The sequence below is a fragment of the Coregonus lavaretus genome (genome assembly GCF_964263955.1).
Source record: "Coregonus lavaretus genome assembly, chromosome: 4".
Classification (NCBI taxonomy): domain Eukaryota; kingdom Metazoa; phylum Chordata; class Actinopteri; order Salmoniformes; family Salmonidae; genus Coregonus; species Coregonus lavaretus.
This window is the reverse complement of record NC_139991.1, coordinates 13179271-13207021: the sequence shown is the minus strand read 5'-3', so window position 1 is coordinate 13207021 and position 27751 is coordinate 13179271. Positions and strand designations below refer to the sequence as shown.

The window sequence follows — 27751 nt, the reverse complement described above, 5'->3', positions numbered from 1 at the left end:
CCTGTCCACAACCTCAAACAGTCACACTCCAAACTCCACTATGGCCAAGACCAAAGAGCTGTCAAAGGACACCAGAAACAAAATTGTAGACCTGCACCAGGCTGGGAAGACTGAATCTGCAATAGGTAAGCAGCTTGGTTTGAAGAAATCAACTGTGGGAGCAATTATTAGGAAATGGAAGACATACAAGACCACTAATAATCTCCCTCGATCTGGGGCTCCACGCAAGATCTCACCCCGTGGGGTCAAAATGATCACAAGAACGGTGAGCAAAAATCCCAGAACCACACGGGGGGACCTAGTGAATGACCTGCAGAGAGCTGGGACCAAAGTAACAAAGCCTACCATCAGTAACACAATACGCCGCCAGGGACTCAAATCCTGCAGTGCAAGACGTGTCCCCCTGCTTAAGCCAGTACATGTCCAGGCCCGTCTGAAGTTTGCTAGAGTGCATTTGGATGATCCAGAAGAGGATTGGGAGAATGTCATATGGTCAGATGAAACCAAAATAGAACTTTTTGGTAAAAACTCAGCTCGTCGTGTTTGGAGGACAAAGAATGCTGAGTTGCATCCAAAGAACACCATACCTACTGTGAAGCATGGGGGTGGAAACATCATAAATTAAAAATAAATAATCATGCTTTGGGGCTGTTTTTCTGCAAAGGGACCAGGACGACTGATCCGTGTAAAGGGAAGAATGAATGGGGCCATGTATCGTGAGATTTTGAGTGAAAACCTCCTTCCATCAGCAAGGGCATTGAAGATGAAACGTGGCTGGGTCTTTCAGCATGACAATGATCCCAAACACACCGCCCGGGCAACGAAGGAGTGGCTTCGTAAGAAGCATTTCAAGGTCCTGGAGTGGCCTAGCCAGTCTCCAGATCTCAACCCCATAGAAAATCTTTGGAGGGAGTTGAAAGTCTGTGTTGCCTAGCGACAGCCCCAAAACATCACTGCTCTAGAGGAGATCTGCATGGAGGAATGGGCCAAAATACCAGCAACAGTGTGTGAAAACCTTGTGAAGACTTACAGAAAACGTTTGACCTGTGTCATTGCCAACAAAGGGTATATAACAAAGTATTGAGAAACTTTTGTTATTGACCAAATACTTATTTTCCACCATAATTTGCAAATAAATTCATTAAAAATCCTACAATGTGATTTTCTGGATTTTTTTTCCTCATTTTGTCTGTCATAGTTGACGTGTTCCTATGATGAAAATTACAGGCCTCTCTCATCTTTTTAAGTGGGAGAACTTGCACAATTGGTGGCTGACTAAATACTTTTTCCCCCACTATATATATATATATAGCCTCCCTACTGTTATTTTATTTTACTTCTGCTCTTTTTTTCTCAACACTTTTTTGTTGTTGTTTTATTTTACTTTTTTATAAAAAATAAATGCACTGTTGGTTACGGGCTGTAAGTAAGCATTTCACTGTAATGTCTGCACTTGTTGTATTCGGCGCATGTGGCCAATAAAATTTGATTTGATTTGATTTGACAACTGGATTATATTTCACATGGCCTCATTTCCTCTTTTTACACCACTTTGTGTGAGGATCATGTCCTATTCAGAAATATCACAAACTGCTCAATATTACTTATAAAGCAAGTATAAAGCAACACATTACTTGTAAATTGAATTATGGGGCTACCAAGGCCTAGTCAGTTAGATTTACGAAAACGGGGGGGGGGGACAGACAAAAAATTACATGGGGTAAAGAGATAGTCAAATACAGTAACTAATCATCTGAAGCAATATGATAGAGTGCGCATTTATCACATTTGCATGCGCCAATCTAAATTCTGCTAGCTACTGTCTTGATGATCTATTCAGCAATTGTAGCTAGTATAATAGCTAACAAGAAGGAAGAAGAAACACAGTAGAGCACATTATTCAAGCTAGTGATAAGCGAATTTCAAACCAAAACCATATTCTCCACATTATCTGACCTTTTCAAAACAGTTGTCAGAAATGTAATGGTGGCGTCAATACACTCAACCCACTTGTTGGATTGCAGTTTTCTTGTAAGCTATTTAGCGTCATTAATGATTATGCCGCATTCACATTACCAAATCACCAGATGGCATGCAAAAGATCGTGGCTAGCTAGCTCGTTTGAAAAACATACGCTCATGTCTAAATACAGCGCTTTTAACGGCCTCAAACATTTGTAGTTTGACTCTTTGTGATATTTTTAAACATTTTCTGAGAATAAAATGGCAAATTACTTACAGTTTTGTTGCTTTAGTGAAGGCTAGTCAGGAGGGCTAACATCCAGTTTGGTTTTGAAAACAGCATCTGTTCAATTGCAGTCAGGAGTCAGTAGTTTTGTGCATAGGTTTTGTGCCTCTGCTTATGCCATGGCAATCATGGATAAACAGGGAGGGACTGATAAAAGGTTATGAGGTTATGATAATGCTAGCTAGCAATGCATACCAATATTGTGGATAATGAGTAGAAGCCTTTAAAGTGAAGGAAATGATGTTTGGATGTGGGTCATGAACTGATCACATTTGAAACTCATGATCCACAATATTCTCTGTACTTTAAAGTCATTGACTGAATGGATAAAGAAATATCTTGCATGTCATAGTTTCCCTTCCCTTTGGAACCGTGAAGCACTTTTATTTTCTCCAACAGGCCGATCTCTCCATATCTTAATAATTCGATTGATATTATATAGGTTACTTACTTCCAAAGACTAGGTCTATAGGACGTCTTTGGTTCTACAAGGTGACACCATAGACTTATGAGTCAACTCACATCCCTTATCATTCAACCATTGCTTCACAAGGCTGCTGGGAATCCAAAGCAAGCAGGGGCTGTAATGTTGTTCTGCCACCATGTCTGAGGTGAGGATGATGGAGATGTGATAAAGAGAATGCATGGAGGACTTCCTGCTTTTATCCAAAGCGACTTACAGTCATGCGTGCATATTTTTTTTTTGTGTATGGGTGGTCCCGGGGATCGAACCCACTACCTTGGCATTACAAGCGCCGTGCTCTACCAGCTGAGCTGAGCCCATCTACAATACATCATTTTAGTACTGATATGTTATGCTGACTGGAGATGTTTAGGCTACTCATTATGCTTATGTTTCGCTCACTTGTGTAGGGAAGCCATGTAAACTACAGCAGTATGAGCGTTGAGGAGTAAAAGTGAGATCAACATAAATAGTATTCAAGGACTATAATAGTTTTATGAAATTGGGTTGTTTTTAATAAAGTGTCCCAGTCTCATTCCCCAACTGGACAGGCTTTAGGATCATGCAGTCTGTGGTCAAACTAGATAAATGAATGGTTCCTTTGAGAGAAGTGGTAGTGGTAGGATAGTACAGGGTCTCTCACATTGACACACAGACTTTACTACAAGCTGAGGAAATGTATGGTGAAGAATATCTACAGAATTTATTTTGACTAGTCTAAATGGAGTAATGGTAAATGTTTTTTTTTACCATGATTAAAATATATGTATTTATCAGTCATTTGTTAAAATGTAAAGCTTATTTTGACAAATTATAGATTTTGACAAAGATAGACTGCTCCAGTCTGTGACATTATTGTTAGTGTTGCTGACTGTGTTTTGTTTGAAACTACTTTGAACATGAAATGGAATGACTGACATCCGTGTTTGATCATGAACCCACTCTTCCTCATCAGTGCTTCTCCTCTCGATCGGAATTCTCACATTCTCGTGTAATAATTTCGCACACAGGACCCTGCTGTGGGTTTCTGACAATTTACCTGTGTTTCATAGGTGCGGGTATAAAGAGACGTTCTCCTCCATGCCCATACTCGGAGCGAGCGGATGGGCGAGGTCACCTGCTTGCATACGTCACTCCCCAGAAACTACCTGCTGAAGCTAATTTCTCTGATTTAACCGAGAACCCAGAAAGCACACATTTGAACAAGAGAGACGTTTCCCTCTACGCGTAAACAGATCACTTTTTACTGTTGGTGGAATTACTATCCAGAAATTATTCAAAACAAATGGGGGCCTTTTGGTTCGTGGAGTTGGGCGTATTAATATTATTTCTCCAGGTAAGATTTTTTTTTGTTTCTACTCTAAAAGTAACACGCAATGTAGGCTACGCCATTTACCTGGGAATACGATGGCTACAGTCTGAACCAGTATCTGTGCTTGGAGATCTCTCTAACACACATATACTGGTTAAGCTACAGCCCTTATTTAAAAACTCGTTTATGATTTAACTTTTCATTATTTTTCGGGTACATTTGTTTTAGTCAACGCTGCGTTGGTCGGTTATTTGTTTAATTACCAGGTTAACGTACCCGGAATCTTTTTTTTTTTTTTTTTACGCATCCGGATATTTTTTATTATTATTATGAGCTTTTATTCATAAACATGCCACATTTCGCAATAGGGTGCTGTGGTATTTGTAGAAGATCAACAATAGTAGTGAGTGGTAATTATGATAGTATAATTGTTATATTTATTTTGTAACCTTGTGCAGTTGATTATAAATAATACAACTGACCTTTATTTTCTTTTTTCCTTTTGTAAGGCTTTCAAGCCAGGGGCGTCGGAGGAGTCAAAATGTCTACCAGGTTTCAATTCAGAAATGTACATTTTCAAAGTGGAAAGAAATCACTTACAAAGTGGCCGGAGACTAGGAAAAGGTAAGAACTAACTAGTGGTAGCTTCCTCGCTGTCATACATTTTTGGCCAGTCATATGCGAACGCCGAGTTCAAAACAACTCGGAAATCATCGACTTCAGTGCGTTCAAAACTCGGGGGAAAAACGAGCTTCGACTGGGAAAAATCTATTTGAAATGTAATCCCAATCAACATTTCAAATCGAGAATTCGGGCCTCTTTCAAGAGCTCCGACTTTTCGACCAGAAGATCACGGACGTCATGTTTTGATCTCGTACATTTCGGAGCCCCAGTTGTTTTGAACGCTGCATAAAACCTAAGATTTTTTTTTTTATGTGTCATCACTTCAGATTACATTTTAGTTTCATTCATAGCAGACAGTGTTCTGCTTTGAATATTTCAATACACATTTATACTATTTATTTTCGTTCAATTTGTCAGAAAAGTGGTTCAATTGAAAGTATTTTGTGTTTAAAGATTGTTTTCCCTCTCCCCAGACAGCCTTCGTGATTCCTAATCAAACTGTGCAGAGCTCTGTACATTGTACAGGCAAACCATTGCGCACACATAGTTTTGAGATACTTTCAGGTCTTGCTATGATTGTGGGCCTTGTGTCTTTGGCTTCTCTATGAACTTACACTGTGATTCACAAAATTAATTTAGAGCTATAAAATGAGTGAACTTGCTGACAGCAATTTATGTTCCATTTGGTGTGTCCAAGGTTGTCAGCCGTTGTTTAACGGCACAACAGATGATGAAACACAAGGCTGGCTAGTTTTCACACTCAAGTGTTGCTTTGTTTCTAAGTAAAGAATTGACTCATGTCTCTGGAACCTCCAGTAACTCCCTTTTGATAGGCCTTTGTAACTGTTTGTAGAGGTGCAGCTGGCAAGATGACCCTGTACATTATTTGGTAAATATGGCATGGCACTGGCCTTCCCCTGTTTACTCAGTCTTAGTTTGTTTACAATAGGTTTGTGGTGTTTTGTCTGTCCAGCATTTTTCACACCTATACTTTGCTAAGAAATCAAAGTGTCACTCACAATTTTGTGACCAATTTAGTATGCTGATTTGTATTGCTATGGCTTTTAATTATGCTTTTATCAAGTTGTGACCTAATTGAAGGCTGTTTTGTCTTTTGTAAAGAGGTTGACTAGACTGCTTGAGCTCATCGGTGACACATTCTAAATCTCTGGTAGTTTCACTGGGCGTGTAGCACAAGCTCTGTGATCTGATCAGTAGAGTAAAACTGGTTAGACTTCCTGGAACAACCATTATGCAGGCCTAGATTCCTCTCAGTGACTTCTGACATTGATTGTCATTCACGTCAACTGACAGCATATTACAAATGAATAATGCGTATCAATACAGTCCCGTGTAGCTCAGTTGGTAGAGCATGGCGTTTGCAATGCCAGGTTTGTGGGTTCGTTTCCCACGGGGGACCAGTATGAAAAAGTAAATAAATAAAATGTATGTACTCGCTAACTGTAAGTCGCTCTGGATAAGAGCGTCTGCTAAATGACAAAAATGTAAATGAGAAATGCTGCCTCAATCAATCCCTTTGTGTAGCAACCTATTTCCCATGATCACATTCCATGTTTATTACAGTAATAAGGAGTTAGTCTTAGTCATCGCTTTACAACTATTCCTCCTCCCTTTGGGATATATTACGGGAAGACATCTACAGACTCTCACTATAATATACACTTGTCTCTTATGATACAGAACGTTTGGTACGTTCATCTACATGTTGTGGCAAGGTCAGGAATCCATTCTAGTTTCACTTCTAACTCCTAAGATTGACGTCAGTGTCTTGCTATTGTTGGGCAATATCATGTGGATATAGCTAGGGCTGTGGTGGTCATGAAATTGTCAGTCGGGTATTTTCATGCAAATAACTGCCGGCCTCACAGCAATTGATGGGTAGTTAACATACATTTTTTTAGCATCTCCAGGCCTCCACGCATACAAGCCGATGATGCACGCCTTTTTAGGGATGCAACTTTCGGTCAATTTTGCTGCAGACTAACCAACCCTCATTAACTGGTTAACAAACATACATTTGTTCCAAAGAGTAAAATGACGTAACCAATAGAAAATACTATACATGCAAACAAGGAACTGACATTTTTCATGACGGGCTTAAGTAAAACATGCAACAATAGAAAGCTTATCTCACAGCAAAAATGCTATATTATTGAACGTATAACTCCTGTAATGAAGCAGCCAATGTAAATGTCAAAAAATGTCCAATCCAATTTGCAGTGAAACCTCGTTCTAAACAGCGCACCTGAAGCGAGCGGTTCCATACGGGACAGAGATGATCATCTCTGTTAAACTTAAAGGGGGAATCTAAAGATGCAATAACTAGGATGGGTTCACTAATATGAATAGGATTGTGCCTTTTTGGCTTCTCGACAACAACAAAAACTTGATATAAAAACCAATAGAACAGGAGAGAAATGCTGGTTTCTATGGCATATGAGGAAGTCTTTATAAAATAATTGCTTCCATGTTTCCATGGTGGGACTTTGGCTAGTCTACTTTGAAGCAAGGTAAGACATGCCTCATAACCTGAAAGTTTTACTTCATATTTCAAAATAATACGTATTTTTTCAAAATGCATAGGCCTACAGCCTCCAGCTCATATTGCAAAGTGGTGGGGACCCGTGGTAGCCTGCCTACCTTGCCTATGCACTTGAATGGCGAAGGCAATAGAAAGGCCATCAAAACCATGTTTTTTAACACGCGGTTGCATTTAGAATTGTTGTGCAATGACTGGGCACATGTTTCACTCCAGTAGCATCCAGCTGTATTGCTGTCTGACAGGTGATATTTCCTCTCAAACTAGGCTCTATGCTGTGCATGTGTGATAAATAAGATGCATGCTGACTGAGAACACACCAGCGCCAATTTACACTGAACAAAATCAGTCAATTGAAATAAATTCATTAGGCCCTAATCTATGGATTTCACATGACTGGGAATACAGATATGCATCTGTTGGTCACAGATACCTTAAAACAAAAGATAGGGGCATGGATCAGAACCAGTCCGTATGTGGTGTGACCACCATTTGCCTCCTGCAGCGCGACACATCTCCTTCGTATAGAGTTGATCCGGCTGTTGATTGTGGAATGTTGTCCCACTCCTCTTCAATGGCTGTGCGAAGTTGCTGGATATTGGTGGGAACTGGAACACGCTGTCGTACACGTAGATCCAGAGCATCCCAAACATGCTCAATGGGTGACGTGTCTGAGAATGCAGGCCATGGAAGAACTGGGACATTTTCAGCTTTCAGGAATTGTGTACATGGGGCAGTTGAATGGCACGACAATTGTTCTTAGGATCTCGTCACGGTATCTCCGTGCCTTCAAATTTCGATTGATAAAATGCAATTGTGTTCGTTGTCCGTAGCTTATGCCTGCCCATACCAGAACTCCACCGCTGCCATGGGGCACTCTATTGACAACGTTGAACAGAACTGCTCGTCCACATGACGCCATACACGCTGCCTGCCATCTGCCCGGTACAGTTGAAACCGGGATTAATCTGTGAAGAGCACACTTTTCCAGTGTTTTAGTGGACATCGAAGGTGAGCATTTGCCCACTGAAGTCGGTTACGACGCAAACTGCAGTCAGGTCAACACCCTGGTGAGGACAATGAGCACGCAGATGCGCTTCCCTGAGACTGTTTCTGACAGTTTGTGCAGAAACTATTCGGTTGTGCAAACTCAGTTTCATCAGCTGTCCGAGTGGCTGGACTCAGACGATCCAGCAGGTGAAGAAGCCAGATGTGGTGGTCTGCGGTTGTGAGGCCAGTTGGACGTTCTGCCAAATTCTCTAAAATGACATTGGAGGCGGCTTATGATAGAGAAATAAACATTCAATTGTCTGGCAACAGCTCTGGTGGACATTCCTGAAGTCAGCATGCCAATTGTACGCTCCCTCAACTTGAGACATCAGTGGCATTGTGCTGTGATACAACTGCACATTTCAGTGGCCTTTTATTGTACCCAGCACAAGGTGCACCTGTGTAATGATCATGCTGTTAACCCTCTTCCTGATATGCCACACCTGTCAGGTGGATGGATTATCTTGGCAAAGGAGAAATGCTCATTAACAGGGATGTAAACAAAATTTGAGAAAAGCTTAGCCACTGGAAATACATTTGACTGGTCATGCTTATTGGTGTATAGGGTAATTTGCATAATTTAGTGGAATTATACTGAACAAAAATATTAAATGCAACATGTAAAGTGTCTATGGAACATTTCTGAGATTTTATTTCAACTCATGAAACATGGGACCAACACTTTACATGTTGCATTTAATATTTTTGTTCAGTACAATTCCACTAAATTTTGCAAATTACCATATAAACCGATAAGCATGACCAGTCAAATGTATTTCCAGTGGCTAACGGTTAACCATTAACATCCCTAGCACCTTTGGAACATCTACATTTTAAAGTGTAGTAAATCCACTTAATATACACATCACAATAAATCCATGATTTAGGCATTATGATATGAAGAAAATGTATTTCAGAAGAACAGAATGAGTCGGCCTACAGTATATTATCTGACTATGCGCCATACTATTATAGGCTAGTTCATTTAGCAGAGACGATATGCTTAAGTCCCGTGTCCTGAATATACACTCCAGGCCAGTTTTAGGTACACCGCCCCGTTCACGATAATTAATTGCTGCTACAGACAGTCAAGTGGCCGTGGCTTGCTATATAAAGCAGGCATATGGACATCCAGTTACTGTTCGATTTAAAGTTAGAATGGGCAAAACTAGTGACCTAAGCGACGTTGAGCATGGTATGATCATCTGTACCAGGTACGCCGGATCCAGTATCTCAGAAGTGGCCGCCCTCCTGGGTATTTTCACGCACAAAGGTGTCTACGGTTTACCGAGAATGGTGCGACAAACAATAAATATGTCAGCGGCAGTCCTGTGGGCGAAAACAGCTTGATGAGAGAGGTCGAAGGAGAATGGCAAGAATCGTGCAAGCTAACAGGTGGGCCACAAACCTGGAACATGACGGTGAGTTCAGTTTACCTGAGTGGCCTGCGCAGTCCCTAGACCTCAACCCAATAGAGCATTTTTGGGATGAGATGGAACGGGCTGTTTGCGGCATGAATGTACCGCCGTCCAATCTGCAGCACCTGCGTGATGCCATCACGTCAGCATGGACCGACATCCCTGTGGAATGTTTCCGACACCTTGTAGAATGCCCTGAATAATTCAGGCTGTTCTGGAAGAAAAGGGCAGTCCGACTTGGTACTAGATGTACCAAATATGCGAGTTTGCATATGAAGTGACTATGTTGAGCGTAAAAGTTATAATTTGAAACGGGTCCTATACGCTAGATTTTTGAGTTATTTGGTCACTTTAGTTGTGAATGACACAAACCTTTTAGAATATCTTAGAAATCAAACACATATGGGCTGCATGATCAAGGGTCTCAACACAGAATTATGTATTTTCTTTCACGGCGTAAAAAAAAGAGCGCATAAGTATCTTCCTGCGCGTTGTAAACGCAGATCTAAAATTCTTCTTGTAATTTCTGCTCGGCATCAGACTAATTTTGTGCTTCATTTGCATTTGTCCACTCCGATGAGAATTCACAAACAGGCATTCGAATGTGTAGCTACTTTTCTCCAGAACTTTTATCAGTGTAGCCTACTTTTGTCTGGTAAAATGCAAGATTAACTACAAGCAAAACATTAGGAAATGTAGCTGGCTACATTCTTTCTATGATAAACGTTCGAAATATGATGGCCATGCATCGTTTTTGCATCTTGCTTTTTCATTGTAAGATCATTTACTTGTGTGGCTGCTAGCCAAATAGCATTGCACTTCTGTCACATTATCAAAATGAAGCTATCTGTCATGTGACACTGTTTTGTATGAATTAAAACTATAGTTGCACGCCGCTGATTAAGCAAAAAACACGACTTTCAATATAAAACGCAGGTGAAATGGCTTAAAACACAGATTTTTTTTGTTGGTCTACGTTTTGAAAATGCAGATTTCTGAACTCTAAACATTTACATTTTAGTCATTTAGCAGACGCTCTTATCCAGAGCGACTTACAGTTAGCACATACATTATTTTTATCGAACCCACAACCCTGGCGTTGCAAACGCCATGCTCTACCAACTGAGCTCCATCCCCTGCCGGCCATTCCCTCCCCTACCCTGGACGACGCTGGGCCAATTGTGCGCCGCCCCATGGGTCTCCCGGTCGCGGCCGGCTACGACAGAGCCTGGATTCGAACCAGGATCTCTAGTGGCACAGCTAGCACTGCGATGCAGTGCCTTAGACCACTGCGCCACTCGGGAGACTAAAGCGACCGCAGATGTGACTATAGGCTAAAGCTTGCCTCAGGCTGCACACTCTCAAGTGATCAGATTTTCACCAATCAGACTATTCTCAATTTAAACTTGTCTTTACTAATATTTAATTTTTTTGATTTAGAATGGCATTATCAAATTGTCATCTGTATGCACTTGAATAGCAACTGGTGGCCACTTTCCCGCAGTTCGTTTTTCACTCATGCCAGGTAGTCTGCTCCAGTTTTATAATGGTGCATGTGCTTTAATATTAGCAGCTGATAAATAAATATAGTAGCAGCTGGGATCCTCCTGTTTTTAGTGGCAGCCATCAAAACTCTGCTTTCACATGGGAGTTCATATAGAATTGTCTGGGCTTATAAGAACACTTACTTCACTCTGCATCAGTCACTGTTTGAGGAGCATGCAGCCTTTTGCTGCGCAACAGGTGATATTCCGCCCAAACTCTATGCCATGGACTCTCCAACCCATCTCATGCAGCTACCCAGTGCTTAATTTGGGATACCAAGTGAAATGTGTTCGGGAACATTGATAGTAACATGTTTTGTGAAAACAACATATTTCATTCAACTGTTGACAACCCCTCTCTCTGCATGCTCGAAAGAAATCAAGGAGAGATGGAAGCGCACGGTGGTGAGATTCTGTAGCTAAAGGTAATGTCATCCTATTAATTATGAAAATGACCTGTTACTAGGCTATTCATCACCTAGGCCTATAACTTCTCTCCCAGACTCATGGATATAACGTTTGGAGCGTAGCATAAGGTAAACAGTCCATCCAGTTTGCATAATAATATAGTCCACGTTCAAAGGCGATTTACTAGAATTTGTTTAATTTGAGTATAGGCTAGACCAAATATGTACCAAATACATTTTCAGAAAACAAGTTTCTGTGATCATTAGGCTATACCTAGGGCTGTTGTGGTGACCGGATTACCGCACCACCGGCAGTAATGAGGCATGACCGCAGTCAAATACCACGTGACCATTGAGGGATGGTAATCTCCATTTATCCCCTTCCTGTTCACCCATGACTGCGTGGCCATGCATGTCTCAAACCCAATCATAGAGTTTGCAGACGACACAACAGTGTTAGGCCTGATTTACCAACAACGACGAGACAGCCAGTTGTAAAACAAATGACAGGTGACTTGATTCTTTGTTGCTCTGGATTTGAGCTTTACCACCTACAGCGTTCTTTAATTTATTGAAAACATTGGTGACGACCGCCATCTTGCCTATAGTGGTAGTCGCTGTACCTTTTACCTACCTGATTCTCTAGTACCTAACTATCAATAGAATGAGCAGAAAGCAGAAGTAGGTACTGTGGCATACATCCAATTCAGTTTTACTAATGAAAACCACACTTCCATATCTTTCTCAACCACACATTTCTCGTTTTGTGTGTCATTACAGAATTTCTGCATAATATTTAGCCAGTTCATTAAGCTGGAAAATGGTTTAGGGTTTCTAAACAGCAACTGTTCATGGGCAGTCTACGCCTAAATGAAAGAACTACAGAAAGATGTGAGGGGGAAAAACACAACTGTAGGTCATAATGTATTTATTTTGTGTGTATATACTCAATCAATTTCTTCTGTTAACATAATAGGGGCTTCATGAGACACTAATACCTGAGTGATTCAGACCTCTTTGTAGAGCTAGGCCTATGCCTCAGGATGTTTAGAGTAGTAATGTGAAACCAGAGGTTGCTGCCTGCCTGTCCTTGAGTCTTAACCCAGGGCTGGGCAAGTCAACTCTGCTCTTTCTCTCTCTGTCCACACAGGATGATTCTGGCAGACTACTTGTATACCATGACAGCTTAATCTCCACCTGGTACATTGTATATTGTTCTAAGTTGCACAGTACTAGTTATACATGTAGTGTTGTTAGTTAGATGAGGATGTGGGTCAAAATACTATGTTTGCAAGTCGGACATGTTGGGGATTTTTACATTTGTGAAAATAATAAGCCCTGCATAATGTCTTTGCAGCAGATCAGAACTGCGATCATGAGGCGATTAGGCCTAGGTTTTTTAGAAGGCCATTTGCTGCTTTGTTACTATGACCAGTATTCCATTTACACATTTACTGAGTGTGGTGGTTCTTATCAGTTTCTCACAAGTAAGCACTGATGGAATAGGGCTCTTGTGTTTATGAATTTGAAATTAAAGCGACAGTGCTTTAAATCTGCTCCTGTGTTTGAAGTGCTTTCAATGGTTACTTTTTTAGGCCTACATACGTATTATGGTTGTGATATTGTTTTTAAAAGGAAATCCTCTGACCACCTTCCTCTTTATGACCTTGCAGTGGTTTTTGATGACTGCACCAGCCGCACCAGCTTTCTCTTTCACTCCGAGGATTCACGCTTCAAAGTAGATGGCGACGGGACGCTGAAACTGAAGAGGGGGGTGACTCTGCATAATGGACAAGAGGAGTTCGATGTCTCTACCTACTCCCAGGGCAAGAAGATCACGGTTCCAGTCAGAGTGCTGCATGAGGCCAGACACGGCCACCACCACAATCACCATCACCATGAGATGACAACCCAGCCCCAGGTATACGACTGGTCAAATTGATGAGACTATGCTGTCCTCTAGTGGATAGATGGGCAACTGCATCTCTCTGGAGGTGTTTCAATTACTTGTGTAGCTGGAAACATTGTCATTGAAACTGATTTTTGATGTTTGATGGCAGTTTTTGTAAAATGAATACATACATGCATACATACATACATTACCGTTCAGAAGTTTGGGGTCACTTAGACATTTCCTTGTTTTTGAAAGAAAAGCAAAAAATGTTTGTCCATTAAAATATCAAATTGATCAGAAATACAGTGTAGACATTGTTAATGTTGTAAATGGCTATTGTAGCTGGAAATGGCTGATTTTTTAATGGAATATCTACATAGGCATACAGAGGCCATTATCAGCAACAATCAGTCCTGTGTTCCAATGGCACGTTGTGTTTGCTAATCCAAGTTACTCATTTTTAAAAGGTTAATTGATCATTAGAAAACCCTTTTGAAATTGTTAGCACAGTTGAAAACTGTTGTGCTGATTTTTAAAGAAGCAATAAAACTAGCCGCCTTGAAACTAGTTGAGTATCTGGAGCATCAGCGATTGTGGGTTTCATTACAGGCTCAGAATGGCCAGAAACAAAAAACTTTCTTCTGAAACCCGTCAGTCTATTATTGACTGACGAGTTTCAGAAGAAAGTTATTTGTTTCTGGCCATTTTGATCCTGTAATCGAACCCACAATTGCTGATGCTCCAGATACTCAACTAGTCTCAAGAAGGCCAGTTTTATTGCTTCTTTAATCAGCACAAGTTTTCAGCTGTGCTAACGTAATTGCAAAAGGGTTTTCTAATGATCAATTAGCCTTTTAAAATGTTAAACTTGGATTAGGAAACACAACGTGCCATTGGAACACAGGACTGATGGTTGCTGATAATGGCCTCTATGCCTATGTAGATATTCCATAAAAAATCTGCCGTTTCCAGTTACAATAGCCATTTACAACATTAACAATGTCTACACTGTATTTCTGATGAATTTGATATTTTAATAGACACTTTTTTTTGCTTTAATTTCAAAAACAAGAATTTCTAAGTGACCCCAAACTTCTGAACGGTTGTGTGTGTGTATATTTATTATTATTATTTTATTTTTTTGGTAAAACCATAGACTTGATATTTCATGGTTTTTGTTTGAATTCCACAGCCTGGAGCAAGTCTGTCTCTACCAGTTCTGAACTTCCCCAAGTCTTCAGGAGGTCTGAAAAGAAGGAAGAGGGACTGGGTCATTCCTCCCATCAACTTCCCAGAGAATGACCGAGGCCCCTTCCCCAAGAATATGGTGCAGGTAAGTGTCTTGTAGGTTAAGGATAGTTTTTCCATTACTCTAATATCAGTGTCAGTGTTGGACATTTCTTCATTGACATGAATATTATTATCTTTGTAAACCAGATCAGGTCCAGCAATGATAAAGAGGTGAAGATCCAGTACAGCATCACTGGCACTGGGGCAGACCAACCTCCTGTGGGACTCTTCACTGTGGACAAAAACTCTGGGGTTCTCTATGTGACCCAGCCTTTGGACAGGGAGAAACAAGACCAATACACTGTACGGTTTGTGTATCCTAATTTTCTTCCCTTAACTTAATTAAACTGATGTATATGTCGTTTTAAACTATTTGCTGTTACTTCTCTCTCTAGCTCCAAGCCCATGCTGTTGCAGTGGGTTCAGGTAAAGCTGAGGAGCCCATGGAGATCATTGTGAAAGTCATCGATATGAATGACAACAAACCTGTATTTACCCAAGATCCATTTACGGGAACAGTTCCTGAGGCATCAAAACCAGGTATGTTGTTCACACACGCTCCGTATTTACAATAATTAATAATGTGATATTCTTTAAGGAAATGTATGCTAGAACGATTTTGCTTCAATTTATTTCACTGTTCAGATGACGAGGTCATGCAGGTAACGGCCACTGATGCTGATGAGAAGGGCTCTGCCAATTCTGATGTCAGATACACCATTATCACACAGGACCCTCAACTACCAAGCCCCAACATGTTTGTCATCAACCCTGTGACCGGATGGATTCGGGTTAACACACCTGGGTTGGACAGAGAGGTTGGTCTCTTTTCTAATCAATAGTCTTGTCGATCATTTATTTGTTGTGTACATTCTACTTGCGTTACATTTGTGACCCTGACTTAATTTACTACTACTTGTTTCAGAAAATTCCCAAATATACTTTGGAAATCCAAGCCGCCGATATGGAAGGAAATGGCCTTACCAGCTTAAGCAAAGCCATCATTACAGTGACGGACAGCAATGACAACGCGCCACAGTTTGTGACGCCTTTGGTAAGCACATTTCTGAAGACATTTCAAATTGAAGCCTTACCACTGTTGTAACACATAATGAAATTGCCCTTTGTTGCTTTATAATCATGCTTCTCTCCTTTGCAGTACACCGTGTCAGTCCCAGAGAATAAAGTGGATGCCTTGGTGGTGAAAATGCCAGTGACTGATGGAGATGAGCCTCACTCCTCTGCCTGGGCCACCACCTACAAAATAGTTGACGGGGACCCTCAAGGCCTTTTCAGTGTGAGCACAGGCCCTAGCAAGCTGGAGGGCATCATTACGACAGCCAAGGTATGTTGAAATCCTGCAAAAGCAACCTGTCAATGTAGCGTTTTAGCTGCTACTCTGGGGGCGTAGCAAAAGCAACCTGTCAATGTAGCGTTTTAGCTGCTCCTCTGGAATGATTTCCTGGAGGAAGCAACTTGTACTGCCCTTGGTATTTATTTGGACAGTGACGCTAAAACGTTTTCATTTGGCTCTGTTTTCTAGCATTTTTTAAATTTGAGATCCAATGTTTTTTATGAGGCGACATTACATAATGTCACCTTTTTTATTTGAGGGTATTTTCATACATTTGTTTTAACGTTTAGAAATGAAAGTACTTTATGTATCTAGTCCCCCCATTTTGAAGGTGCCGTGAGTATTTGGATAAATTCACTAATGGTGTATTAAAGTAGTCAAAAGTTTAGTATTTTGGTCCCATATTCCTAGCACGCAATGACTACATCAACTTTAACTACTTTGTTTTCGTTGTTTCTGATTGTTGTGCCCAATAGACCCTTTTCCAGTACACGACACACTAACGTCATGCACAGTTGAGCGCGACTCTTGGCAGCAGTAAGAAAGCCATCGCCATCTGCGCCCATTCAACACAGCCTAGATTTCAGTTTTTATTACTTCTAAACAAAATAACTTTTTGGGGTTCTCATGCTTACAATTTATGTTTTGCTCGAACAGTCGCTAGGGTTATATTTGTTGATGGTCTTTGCAAAATACCTATTTTGGATGCAGCAATTGTTAGCTAGAATGCTAATGCTCATTGATATAGGCTGTAGCAAAAGCTAGACAGAGCCATTTTACTTTTCGAAGTTGAAGCATTTTTTAAAAGTATAATGCAGTTGATTTGCGATAATGACACAAACATATTAAGCAGGACATTCATACGAGTCTTAAAATCCAATTATAATCCAAAAGTAGTGTGAAATGCACTCGTAAGCAACATGTAAATAGAGGCTTTTTTTTATGGCGTTCTGTAAGAACTCCCCCTTCTGCCACCAATTTGCGCGCATCGCCCTTGTGCGTCAATGTTTGCAAACACAGAAAGTAGTCAGTAGAAATGAATGGTAAGTAATGTATTGTCATTTGGACTTTTTTTATTTTTGTAAATGAGAATAGAATGTTTCTAAACTCTTCTACATTAATGTGGATGTTACCATTGTGGATAATCATGAATACATCTTGAACCACGATGAGTGAGAGTTCGTGGGAAAAATATCATACACTCCAAAAAATAGTATAACCTCCCCTGTTATTGGTGATGGTGAAAGGATAGCATGTTTTGGGGGTATGATCTTTATGCCTCCAACTTTCTCACTCATCATTATTCACGATTCATTCAGGATTATCCGTCAACATGGTAGCATCCACATTGAAGTAAAATTGTTCAGAAACATATTCTTATTGTCAATAAAAGTGATTATTATTTACCATTCATTTCTATTGGGCACAAAATAATCAGAAACTAAACCAAAACAAACTGAAAATCCATCTAGCAAGTTTGTAGTCGCATGCTTGATGTAGTCATTGTGTGCTAGGATTATAGAACCAAATAATTCTACACGTTTGACTACTTTAATACACTGTGAATTTGTCAATATCTATGACACCTTCAAATGGGGGGACTAGATACATAAAATGCTTACAATTTATAAATGGTAAAACTGATATTTATGAAAAGACCCTCAAATAACAAGTTACAGTATGTACTGTCGCTTCATATGAAACATTTGATCTCAAATCAAAAATGCTAGAGTATAGAGCCAAATTAAAAGTTTTGGCTACACTGTCCAAATAAATATATAGGGGAGTGTGTGCTTGTAGATATAAACACCAATATCCTGATTCTATAATGTCTGAAGGATTCCTATGCTGATGGGCTATTCTGTTCTTTCAATACAGCCCCTTGACTTTGAGAAGAATAACAAGTACACTCTTCTGGTCACTGTGGAGAATGAAGTCCCATTCGCCGTCAGCATGCCAACCTCCACTGCTACTGTTATAGTGAATGTGGAAGATGTAAATGAAGCTCCAGTCTTCACCCCAGTGGAGAAGATTATCAGAACACCTGAGGAGCTCCCTGTTGACAGTAACCTGGTTCCATACACAGCCACAGACCCAGACACTGCAAGGAATCAGAAAGTCACGTAAGATTATAACTTCATTTACATTTTCTTATATGTTTTGTAAGATTTGAAGAGGGGATTTTTTTTTTTTTTACATTACATTTACTCAACAGATACAAGATACGCAATGATCTTGCTGGATGGCTCAGTATCAACAAAGACACTGGGCTGATCAAAGTCAAGAGCCTCATGGACAGAGAATCCCCTTTTGTCCAAGACAACAAATACTCTGTTATTGTTCTGGGCATTGACAACGGTATTTCAATTTTCCCTTTCTCTAATGTTAACTGTTAATATTTCAAGTTTAGAAGATGACCACACCCTGAACTTCACCTTTTGAGTGACATTGCTCTAATTTGCAGATGAAGTCCCGGCAACTGGCACTGGCACCCTTATCATAGAGCTGGAGGATGTGAATGACAATGCTCCAACCATTGACGAGAGGGTGATTAGGGTCTGCAACAAGGAGTCCTCCCCACAGCTGCTGTCAGTCACTGATAAAGATGGCGCGGGCTTCACTGCTCCATACACCGTACAGCTTCAGGGGTCGTCCAATTCTAACTGGACTGCCAGAATGAATGACACAAGTATGCATTGATTTTTTTCCAGAACTACAGTACTATCCCCCCTTTTTAAAACAATTGCTTTGTTTGATGTTAAATGTTACCTGTTTTCCATTTCAGAGACTGGTATTATCCTGACACTGAAGACTATGTTGGACAGTGGAGATTACACAGTTGTCCTGAGAGTGTCTGACAACCAGGGCCTGCACCAGGACAGCACCATCCAGGCCTCAGTGTGTGACTGCAAAGGAGCTGATGTCCAGTGCATCGATAAAGCTGTAGCAGGCTTCGGCCTCTCTAGCATTCTGGGAATTCTAGGAGCCGTCTTACTACTCCTATGTAAGTTGTTAATTTGTTAAACCCGTTACTAAAGTGTTTGGTCAATGCTGTCCTCGACGCCTACATGTGTAATTGTTAATACACAATGAAGTGCTAGTGTGTTAAGGCCCTGTTTGTTGTGCTCCACAGTGTTGTCTCTTCTGCTGCTCATGTTCCTGAGGAAGAGAGGTGGTGAGAAGAAGGAGCCTCTGCTGCAGGAGGACGATGTCAGGGACAACATCTACTACTACGACGAGGAGGGAGGTGGCGAGGATGACCAGGTGAGGGGAGAGCACACCACACTAGCTCAGAACAAGCCCACTAGGCTCTCCCAAGGGTCAATGTATTACAGTGAGGGAAAAAAGTATTTGATCCCCTGCTGATGTTGTACGTTTGCCCACTGACAAAGATATGATCAGTCAATAATTTTAATGGTAGGTTTATTTGAACAGTGAGACAGAATAACAACAAAAAATCCAGAAAAACGCATGTCAAAAATGTTATAAATTGATTTGCATTTTAATGAGGGAAATAAGTATTTGACCCCTCTGCAAAACATGACTTAGTACTTGGTGGCAAAACCCTTGTTGGCAATCAGAGGTCAGACGTTTCTTGTAGTTGGCCACCAGGTTTGCACACATCTCAGGAGGGATTTTGTCCCACTCCTCTTTGCAGTTCTTGTCAAAGTCATTAAGGTTTCGAGCCTGACGTTTGGCAACTCGAACCTTCAGCTCCCTCCACAGATGTTCTATGGGATTAAGGTCTGGAGACTGGCTAGGCCACTTCAGGACCTTAATGTGCTTCTTCTTGAGCCACTGCCTTGGTCGTGTGTTTTGGGTCATTGTCATGCTGGAATACCTATCCACGACCCATTTTCAATGCCCTGGCTGAGGGAAGGCGGTTCTCACCCAAGATTTGACGGTACATGGCCCCGTCCATCGTCCCGTTGATGCGGTGAAGTTGTCCTGTCCCCTTAGCAGAAAAACACCCCCAAAGCATAATGTTTCCACCTACATGTTTGACGGGGGGGAGGGTGTTCTTGGGGTCATAGGCAGCATTCCTCCTCCTCCAAACACGGCGAGTTGAGTTGATGCCAAAGAGCTCCATTTTGGTCTCATCTGACCACAACACTTTCACCCAGTTCTCCTCTGAATCATTCAGATGGTCATTGGCAAACTTCAGACGGGCCTGTATATGTGCTTTCTTGAGCAGGGGGACCTTGCGGGCGCTGCAGGATTTCAGTCCTTCACAGCGTAGTGTGTTACCAATTGTTTTCTTGGTGACTATGGTCCCAGCTGCCTTGAGATCATTGACAAGATCCTCCCGTGTAGTTCTGGGCTGATTCCTCACCGTTCTCATGATCATTGCAACTCCACGACGTGAGATCTTGCATGGAGCCCCAGGCTGAAGGAGATTGACAGTAATTTTCTGTTTCTTCCATTTGCGAATAATCACACCAACTGTTGTCACCTTCTCACTAAGCTGCTTGGTGATGGTCTTGTAGCCCATTCCAGCCTTGTGTAGGTCTACAATCTTGTCCCTGACATCCTTGGAGAGCTCTATGGTCTTGGCCATGGTGGAGAGTTTGGAGTCTGATTGATTGCTTCTGTGGACAGGTGTCTTTGATACAGGTAACAAGCTGAGATTAGGAGCACTCCCTTTAAGAGTGTGCTCCTAATCTCAGCTCGTTACCTGTATAAAAGACACCTGGGAGCCAGAAATCTTTCTGATTGAGAGGGGGTCAAATTCTTATTTCACTCATTAAAATGCAAATCAATTTATAACATTTTTTTACATGCATTTTCAGGATTTTTTTTGTTATTATGTCTCTCACTGTTCAAATAAACCTACCATTAAAATTATAGACTGATCATTTCTTTGTCAGTGGGCAAACGTACAAAATCAGCAGAGGATCAAATACTTTTTTCCCTCACTGTATTGGGATATGCAATGGTTTGCAATAACATCTCACTCAATGTTTCTAAAGTCTATGGTTCTGTTTCTTTTAATCTTTCAATATAATACGTGACTGTACATCTTTCCACTTTCAGGATTTCGACTTGAGCGTTCTGCACAGAGGTCTGGATAACCGTCCTGATGTTTTCCGTAATGACATCGCTCCAACCATGGCCCGGCCAGAGTATCGCCCACGACCCGCCAACCCAGCCGACATTGGCAACTTCATTGATGATGTGAGTAAAGTCTTGAACTGATTTATACTGTGAGTAGAATGCACAGTTAAGATCATATCTAGGTCTTCTGAAGATGATTTGTCATTGAAATAACTGGATTTGACATGGATAAATGTAGTTTATGCTTGTTTAAAATGTATATTCACCAAGGTGCTAAAATGTAATCTTTCTGTTCACCAGAACCTGAAGGCAGCTGACAATGACCCCACTGCTCCTCCCTACGACTCCCTCCTGGTGTTTGACTATGAAGGAGGTGGCTCTGAGGCCGGCTCCCTCAGCTCCCTCAACTCCTCCAGCTCAGGAGACGACCAGGACTACGACCTCCTTCAAGAGTGGGGCCCACGCTTCAAGAAGCTGTCTGACATGTATGGAGGAGGAGAGGATTGAGAAGTCAGTCAGCCACTAAACCTTTCTGCTTGGCAAGCATCCGGTTCTCTGCACTTGAGTCTGTAGACTGAAGACACCTTCTTTATTTCCCCTTTTATGTGTTTAGGGCACATCTACAGTTTGGCAATTCGATTTGTGCAGACATGGGACCATTTTTAGAAAAATTTGTTCAATTCTTGTCTTCAGCATGGGGAGGGTGGCACACTCTTGGCTCTGCACTAGCAGGATGTTGACATGGATTTTACACAGTTCAGCAGTGCTTTCTAATGGACTCTTAACAACCCCAGATTGTACTTGAATTGAATTTGCTTTGTTTGCTGGTTTTTGCTTCTATGTTGGCATCATAAAGTTCTGTTTTTTTTTTCTATAAAGACGATCCAGAGATTAATTATCAAGCTCAATAAATGCTTTTTAAAATGTTTGATTTAACGTCTAAGTTTGGTCGTTTTATTCCTTTTCTTTTTAATCACATTATGTTTTTTTCTTTTTGCTTCTGAAGAAGCACACTTGTGAATTCTTTTTTTTTTTTATAGAGGATATCCCTTTGGTACAATGATGGACATGTGAATAGTTTTATTAAATAAATTACAACATGTCAGTCGTTGTTTATTTTATTTTTTTAGCAAAATAAATCATTCACAGCTGAGGCACTAGATGGCGACGATTGAATAAAACAGGTCTGGGTCGATGAATGATGCCATTTCCTTGTCCCACAGAACAGATTGTACAAGTTATATTTTAGCAATAAGGCCTGAGGGGGTGTGGTATATGGCCAATATACCTAGGCTAAGGGCTGTTCTTATGGACGATGCAACACGGAGTGCCTGGACACAGCCCTTCGCCGTGGTATATTGGCCATATACCAAAAACCCCTGAGGTGCCTTACTGCTATTATAAACTGGTTACAAACATAATTAGAGCAGTAAAAATACATATTTTGTCATACCCATGGTATATGGACTGATATACCACGGCTATCAGCCAATCAGCAGGGCTCGAACCATTATAGGCTACCTTAGACATTTAGACTCCTGCATGTGATTCAAGGCACAATGCTCAGTTTTAAAGTGTAATATAAATACACATTTGTTTTGTCTTACACTTTAGAAGTGCGGAGTAGGTGGTTAAGGTCAGTATATTTTTATTTATTTTTCTACACCGTGAACTGTTCAAGGAAGTGGTACTTTCACACCATCATGAAAAAAAAGCAGTTACGGTTGCTTTTAGTCCTCCACGCCGCTGACCTCTCCTCCTTGACCGCTAGTTCGGCTGCCTCCAATAGGACGGACTTCATGGAATGGAAAATGACCGGTCCGGGAATGCGCTTTGTTTCCAAAGCGTTCAAATGAGACATGGAAAGAAACTGAGAGTAATAGACGAGGAACCTCTCACGAAACACTTCAAATCTATCTTTCTATACAAGTAAGCATAGGATAGAAAAAAAGTGCATTCATTCAAATAAACACCGTTCGTTGGCCGAATCATAGGTCTGGACCTTGAGCACATTTTTTTATGAACGTGTAGAAAGGTTTTGTAGGCTAGTTCAACCAAAAAAAAGCACATTTATTTGGCATTTTTTGCTATACCATGTGATAGTGAGAGAGTTTGTAGAATAAAGAAAAACCGGTAAGCAGGGCAAATTCAGATCGCCTGTCTACGAGCTTGCAGACTACTGTGTATTGACTACGGTTTATTGCGATGCACCTGTTTTGTTGGGGTATGCTGATCGACGCAGAGGTCCCGCCCCCGTGCACTTGTCCTTTCATTCTAATTGGTCCGACAGGGTGTGTATGCTAATTCGCAGTGACCACTGCACCTGACTCTCTCTACTCCACTGAAGAATGCAAGGCAACAGACAGCCTCCAAGTAACAGCTATTTATTCAACAGGTCATCATAATCAACGAGCGCTCACTTGTTACATTATAACTCAGAGCTTTATGATAAAGATGCCAAGGTCCTTTCTGGTGAAGAAACATCTCACTAATAAGAAGCCAAACTATGGAATTTTGGATTCAAAAGCAGACGGTACAGTTAACTTTTAAAATGTACTTACATTATAAGTTTATATCGTTGGGTTGTATATTCTCATCTAGTTCTATAAAAAAAATACCAATGTGAATTCCTTTGCTATTTTGTCTGTTGGCTAGAACTTGAATTCTTTCTGAAAAAAATAATGAACTTATCATTATTTATTTTATTCCATTCATAGCCCATTTTTATAAATGAATTTTATTTTTCTCTTGAGTAATTGAACACACTAGGCCTATAACTCAAACAATATGATTACAGCATAGTCTAAAATTATGTTAGTTATAGGAAAGTAAATAATGATGGATTGAAATGATACCTTGGAATAGGATACAACAAATGCGGATTTGTAGTTTAGCAGGTGCAAAATCTGTCACACAAAAGAAGAGCTTATTGTTAGTCCCTCCTTCTGGGATCTGAAGGGTCCTATTAAGCGCGTTCAAGAGGCTAATGTAGTGCCCTCCGAGGCTCCTTTCACCCTGAAATTTGCCTTAAGTCTATGTTTTTGTTGCAATTCACCCTTTAAAGCAAGCTCACCTCCCACCCTCCTGTATTGAACTGTCAAGATTACCGTTATAGAAGTGGAAAAGAAAATGAATGTGACTGAAATCAGATGAGTTTTTTAAAAGGAAAATAGAATAGTTCCTGTTGGCTATGCTATGTGAATGCATTGGAACTTTGGAACTCTGTTACTTTGAGACTGCTCCTAATATTGTAAATGAATGTAAAATGTTTAACTATATGTTTTAACGTATTACTGAATCCTACCTAATTGTTATCATAGAGCATGATTAAAACATTTGAGTGTACTTGTAAAACAGTTTTAACATAAAATGGTGTTTGTGTCATTACAGCTCTCCACACCAGCCTGGTCCAGCCTGAGGTACCATGTTACATCCCCAGCAGTCCTCAGCCCCTGGAGGGTTGGCTGCCAGGACCAAGTCTCATCCCCACACCAGCCTCCATGCATTCTCCACAGGTAGACAGGCTGTCTTTAAGGGACACAAGCTTGTCCCTGCATAGCTCAACACAACAAATCACCTACCCCCTGTCAGTGTCTCACAACAATCCACTAAGAGACTCACACTCCGGTCTTGAGCCCCTGGGAACCATGGAACCCCAGACCTTCCTGCCCTCACAGGACTTCAGACACCTGCAGGAGAGGGGCAGCATGCCTAATCCCCTCCTGGGCCTTGTCCACTCTGGTGTTAGTCAGGAGCGCTTTGAATGCTTCGACTGCCACAAAGCCTACTTCACCTTCTCTGGGCTGGCCAAGCACAGGCAGTTGCACTGTGAGTGGCAGTGTCACAAGTACTTCAGCTGCAAGTACTGTGACAAGGAGTACGTGAGCCTGGGAGCTCTGAAGATGCACATCCGAACACACACTCTGCCGTGCGTCTGCAAGCTCTGTGGGAAGGCCTTCTCCAGGCCTTGGCTGCTCCAGGGACACATTCGCACACATACAGGTACGGCCGGAGTAATGTACAGCCGGCAACAGTTTTTACCTTTATTCACCAGTTTCATGAATTGAGCTTGACTTCACATCGTCCCGTATTCAGTTACCCACTAGGGCTCTGAGTTGATCAATTCCTTTTTTCAGGTGAGAAGCCCTTCTCCTGCCCACACTGCAGCCGGGCGTTTGCTGACCGCTCCAACCTCCGAGCACACCTACAGACACACTCTGACATCAAGAAATACCAGTGCAAGACCTGCTCCAAAACCTTCTCCAGGATATCTCTGCTCTCCAAGCATGAGGAGGCTGGCTGCTGCCCACTGTCCTGATGCCGTTTACTGCCTGTGCTGCCCACTCTGTGCCTGTTGTCTAGACTATGTCTGGTTCTACTAATACCCTCACAAAGCACTGGAGATAAACTACTATTAATGACACAGAGCTCTGACTTCTGAATGTTTGTGGTCTCTGACATTTCAGGCTCATGAAATAAGCTCAATGGACTGTCCAAAGACTTTATGTCAAATATTTGATATATGAAGTAGTTTGACATCAAGAAAAAATGAGAAAAGTTATTGGATGCTGCCAAAAATACTTTAAAAGCCTTGACGTTTTTGATTGTGTTATTGATGATTACCTGTGCCTTTTGTGGATATGTATAGCTGGAGTATACAATTTTGTATGGACTTTGTTTAAAACAATACCTATTTTTGTACAATTGCCTTGTATTATGCCTAAATATGAAAACATGCATCATCATGGGAGACATGAACCACTGAGAGGAAAGCACAAGCCCTAGTCTAAGTCAAGAAATATTGAAAAAACCCACTTTTCTAAAATCAAAACAAAGACGGAGTGACTGCTGAAGAGTACACAAGTAGAGTATTAGAACTAAATGTTAGCGCTTTCCTATCAGTGACCCGGCCCTTTCCTACTTTACGACCATTTATTGGCATTGTGAGATCACTGGCATACTGTAAATATCATCATGGGCGCACAGGAAACTGGAGAATAAAGCGATTAGGATAAACAGAAAACAGTGTGGGTGACATTCTGGAAGTGTTCTTGTGACACCCCTATCCCCAGGCAGGATCTCTTAGGGGTTCTGAGACTGGAGCATTAAATCTCCCCCCCTCAGTTAATTAATGTATTTTTGGAGGTGGCAGCTGGTGAAGGTGGATATTTTAAGAGTGTAAATAAAACCGTGATGTTTACCATTTTTAATGGTGGATGGTAAATTCTTATTAAATATACCTGTTTATTGGCAGGTGGAGGGAGGCCAGCTGCATGCCGCTGTGGCGCCATGCCAGGCCTTGCGGGAGGGGAGACAGGGGGGCTGGGTCGACTCTTTCCAGTTGCTCAGCACAAGTGGAGCAGCTGAGTGGAGAGACCTCCCCAAACACATTGCCAGTCACTGCCGGCCGGGAGAAACGCTGCTTTTCTCCAGCAGAATCCAAAACATGTCAGGCATGTCCCAAGGCACTCCAAACTTGCACAGGTTGGAGCAGCTTGGTATCAGGACTCAGGCTAAGACCCAGATGCAGACAAAGGAGGTGGATAGTAAGAGTCTCAGAGTTTATTACATAACAAGGAGCAGGCAAAAGGTAAGTCCAGGCAGGCAAAGAGTCGTAATCTAAATCATGATGTAATCCAAATGATGAGTTGGTTATTTGAATTTAGGTGTGTAGTGCTAGGGCAAAACCAAAAACGTGCACCCAGGGGGGGCCCCAGGACAGAGTCTGGGAAACCCTGCGCTAAATGACTAAAATGTTAATATATACAGCAGGTGACATAGTTGTGGGACTAAAGAGATACCTGGAAGTATCTTTGGCCACAAAACCCATAACGTAGCAGGAAGCCCACCCAGAGCAGAGCTCATCGAGACAGGCCAGTGTTTTCAGGAGGCCAGGTCCCGTGGGGCAGGGCTCTGGCACCACCGTCACAGCTCCCTGGGGTGTTGCTGGGAGTTTTAGTGGAGACTGACATGGCAGACACATGGCAGACGCATTCCTCAGCATATCCTGGCTGGAGCCGTCTCAGCCCATCCTTCACCTCTCTGACACACTAAATTTATACCAACAGAATTCTACAGCAGCAGGACACCATGGACCCGGTCAACCATGGACAACTTCTACTACTACTTACATTGTGGAGATCAATATGAATGTAACCGTTTCAGAGGTTTGGTAGAAACGTTGACCAGCCTTACTGGACAGACCCAGAGGATAAGGACGGTAAACAAACACAAGGCTCCGGCTCCAGACGTGATCTTGACCTCTGTCGCCGTTCTCCATGACGTGTGCGTCAGCTGACGCCGCAGCAGCTCCTAACTATAGCCACTGTGACTCCACAAAAGACCCCTCTCGCCCTATAAATACCCTGTAGCCAGGGCAAGAGAGGCATGGACCTGCTACCCATACAGCAGCAGACGGGTCAAAAATAGAGGCAGTGGGGCTATTTCTGACCCAGTGTGAATTGGGCCTGGCCAAATGCTAGCGCCTGGGTTGGGCTGACAGGAGCATCCAGTCCTTCTCAGGTCCCTGGCAC

General features: G+C 41.7%; 2 protein-coding genes across 2 annotated transcripts; both read left to right on the top strand.

Annotated features, from left to right (window-relative positions):
- Positions 1 to 3325: 3325 nt before the first annotated feature.
- LOC311127151 (B-cadherin-like) lies at positions 3326 to 22318 on the top strand. Its single transcript, XM_084158927.1, has 17 exons — positions 3326 to 3442; positions 3763 to 4046; positions 4532 to 4646; positions 13299 to 13546; positions 14712 to 14852; positions 14957 to 15112; positions 15205 to 15349; positions 15455 to 15627; positions 15735 to 15863; positions 15969 to 16154; positions 18042 to 18286; positions 18379 to 18521; positions 18628 to 18852; positions 18949 to 19167; positions 19297 to 19427; positions 21198 to 21338; positions 21519 to 22318. The coding sequence occupies exons 2-17, from the start codon at positions 3996 to 3998 to the stop codon at positions 21723 to 21725; spliced, it is 2655 nt and encodes an 884-aa protein (XP_084015053.1). The 5' UTR covers positions 3326 to 3442; positions 3763 to 3995; the 3' UTR covers positions 21726 to 22318.
- A 1345-nt stretch (positions 22319 to 23663) lies between these two features.
- On the top strand, positions 23664 to 26425 carry LOC311127152 (zinc finger protein SNAI2-like; the record flags this gene model as incomplete). The annotated part of the gene is made up of 3 exons (XM_084158928.1): positions 23664 to 23751; positions 24609 to 25220; positions 25355 to 26425. The coding sequence occupies 3 exons, from the start codon at positions 23664 to 23666 to the stop codon at positions 25534 to 25536; spliced, it is 882 nt and encodes a 293-aa protein (XP_084015054.1). The 3' UTR covers positions 25537 to 26425.
- Positions 26426 to 27751: the final 1326 nt, after the last annotated feature.

Bases quoted from the DNA above. Each gene is read 5' to 3' on its own strand.
- LOC311127151 (XM_084158927.1), top strand. From the start codon at position 3,996: ATGGGGGCCTTTTGGTTCGTGGAGTTGGGCGTATTAATATTATTTCTC. The intron at 15,628-15,734 runs GTTGGTCTCTTT...TACTTGTTTCAG, and splicing joins CACCTGGGTTGGACAGAGAG to AAAATTCCCAAATATACTTT. The intron at 18,522-18,627 runs GTATTTCAATTT...TCTAATTTGCAG, and splicing joins TGTTCTGGGCATTGACAACG to ATGAAGTCCCGGCAACTGGC.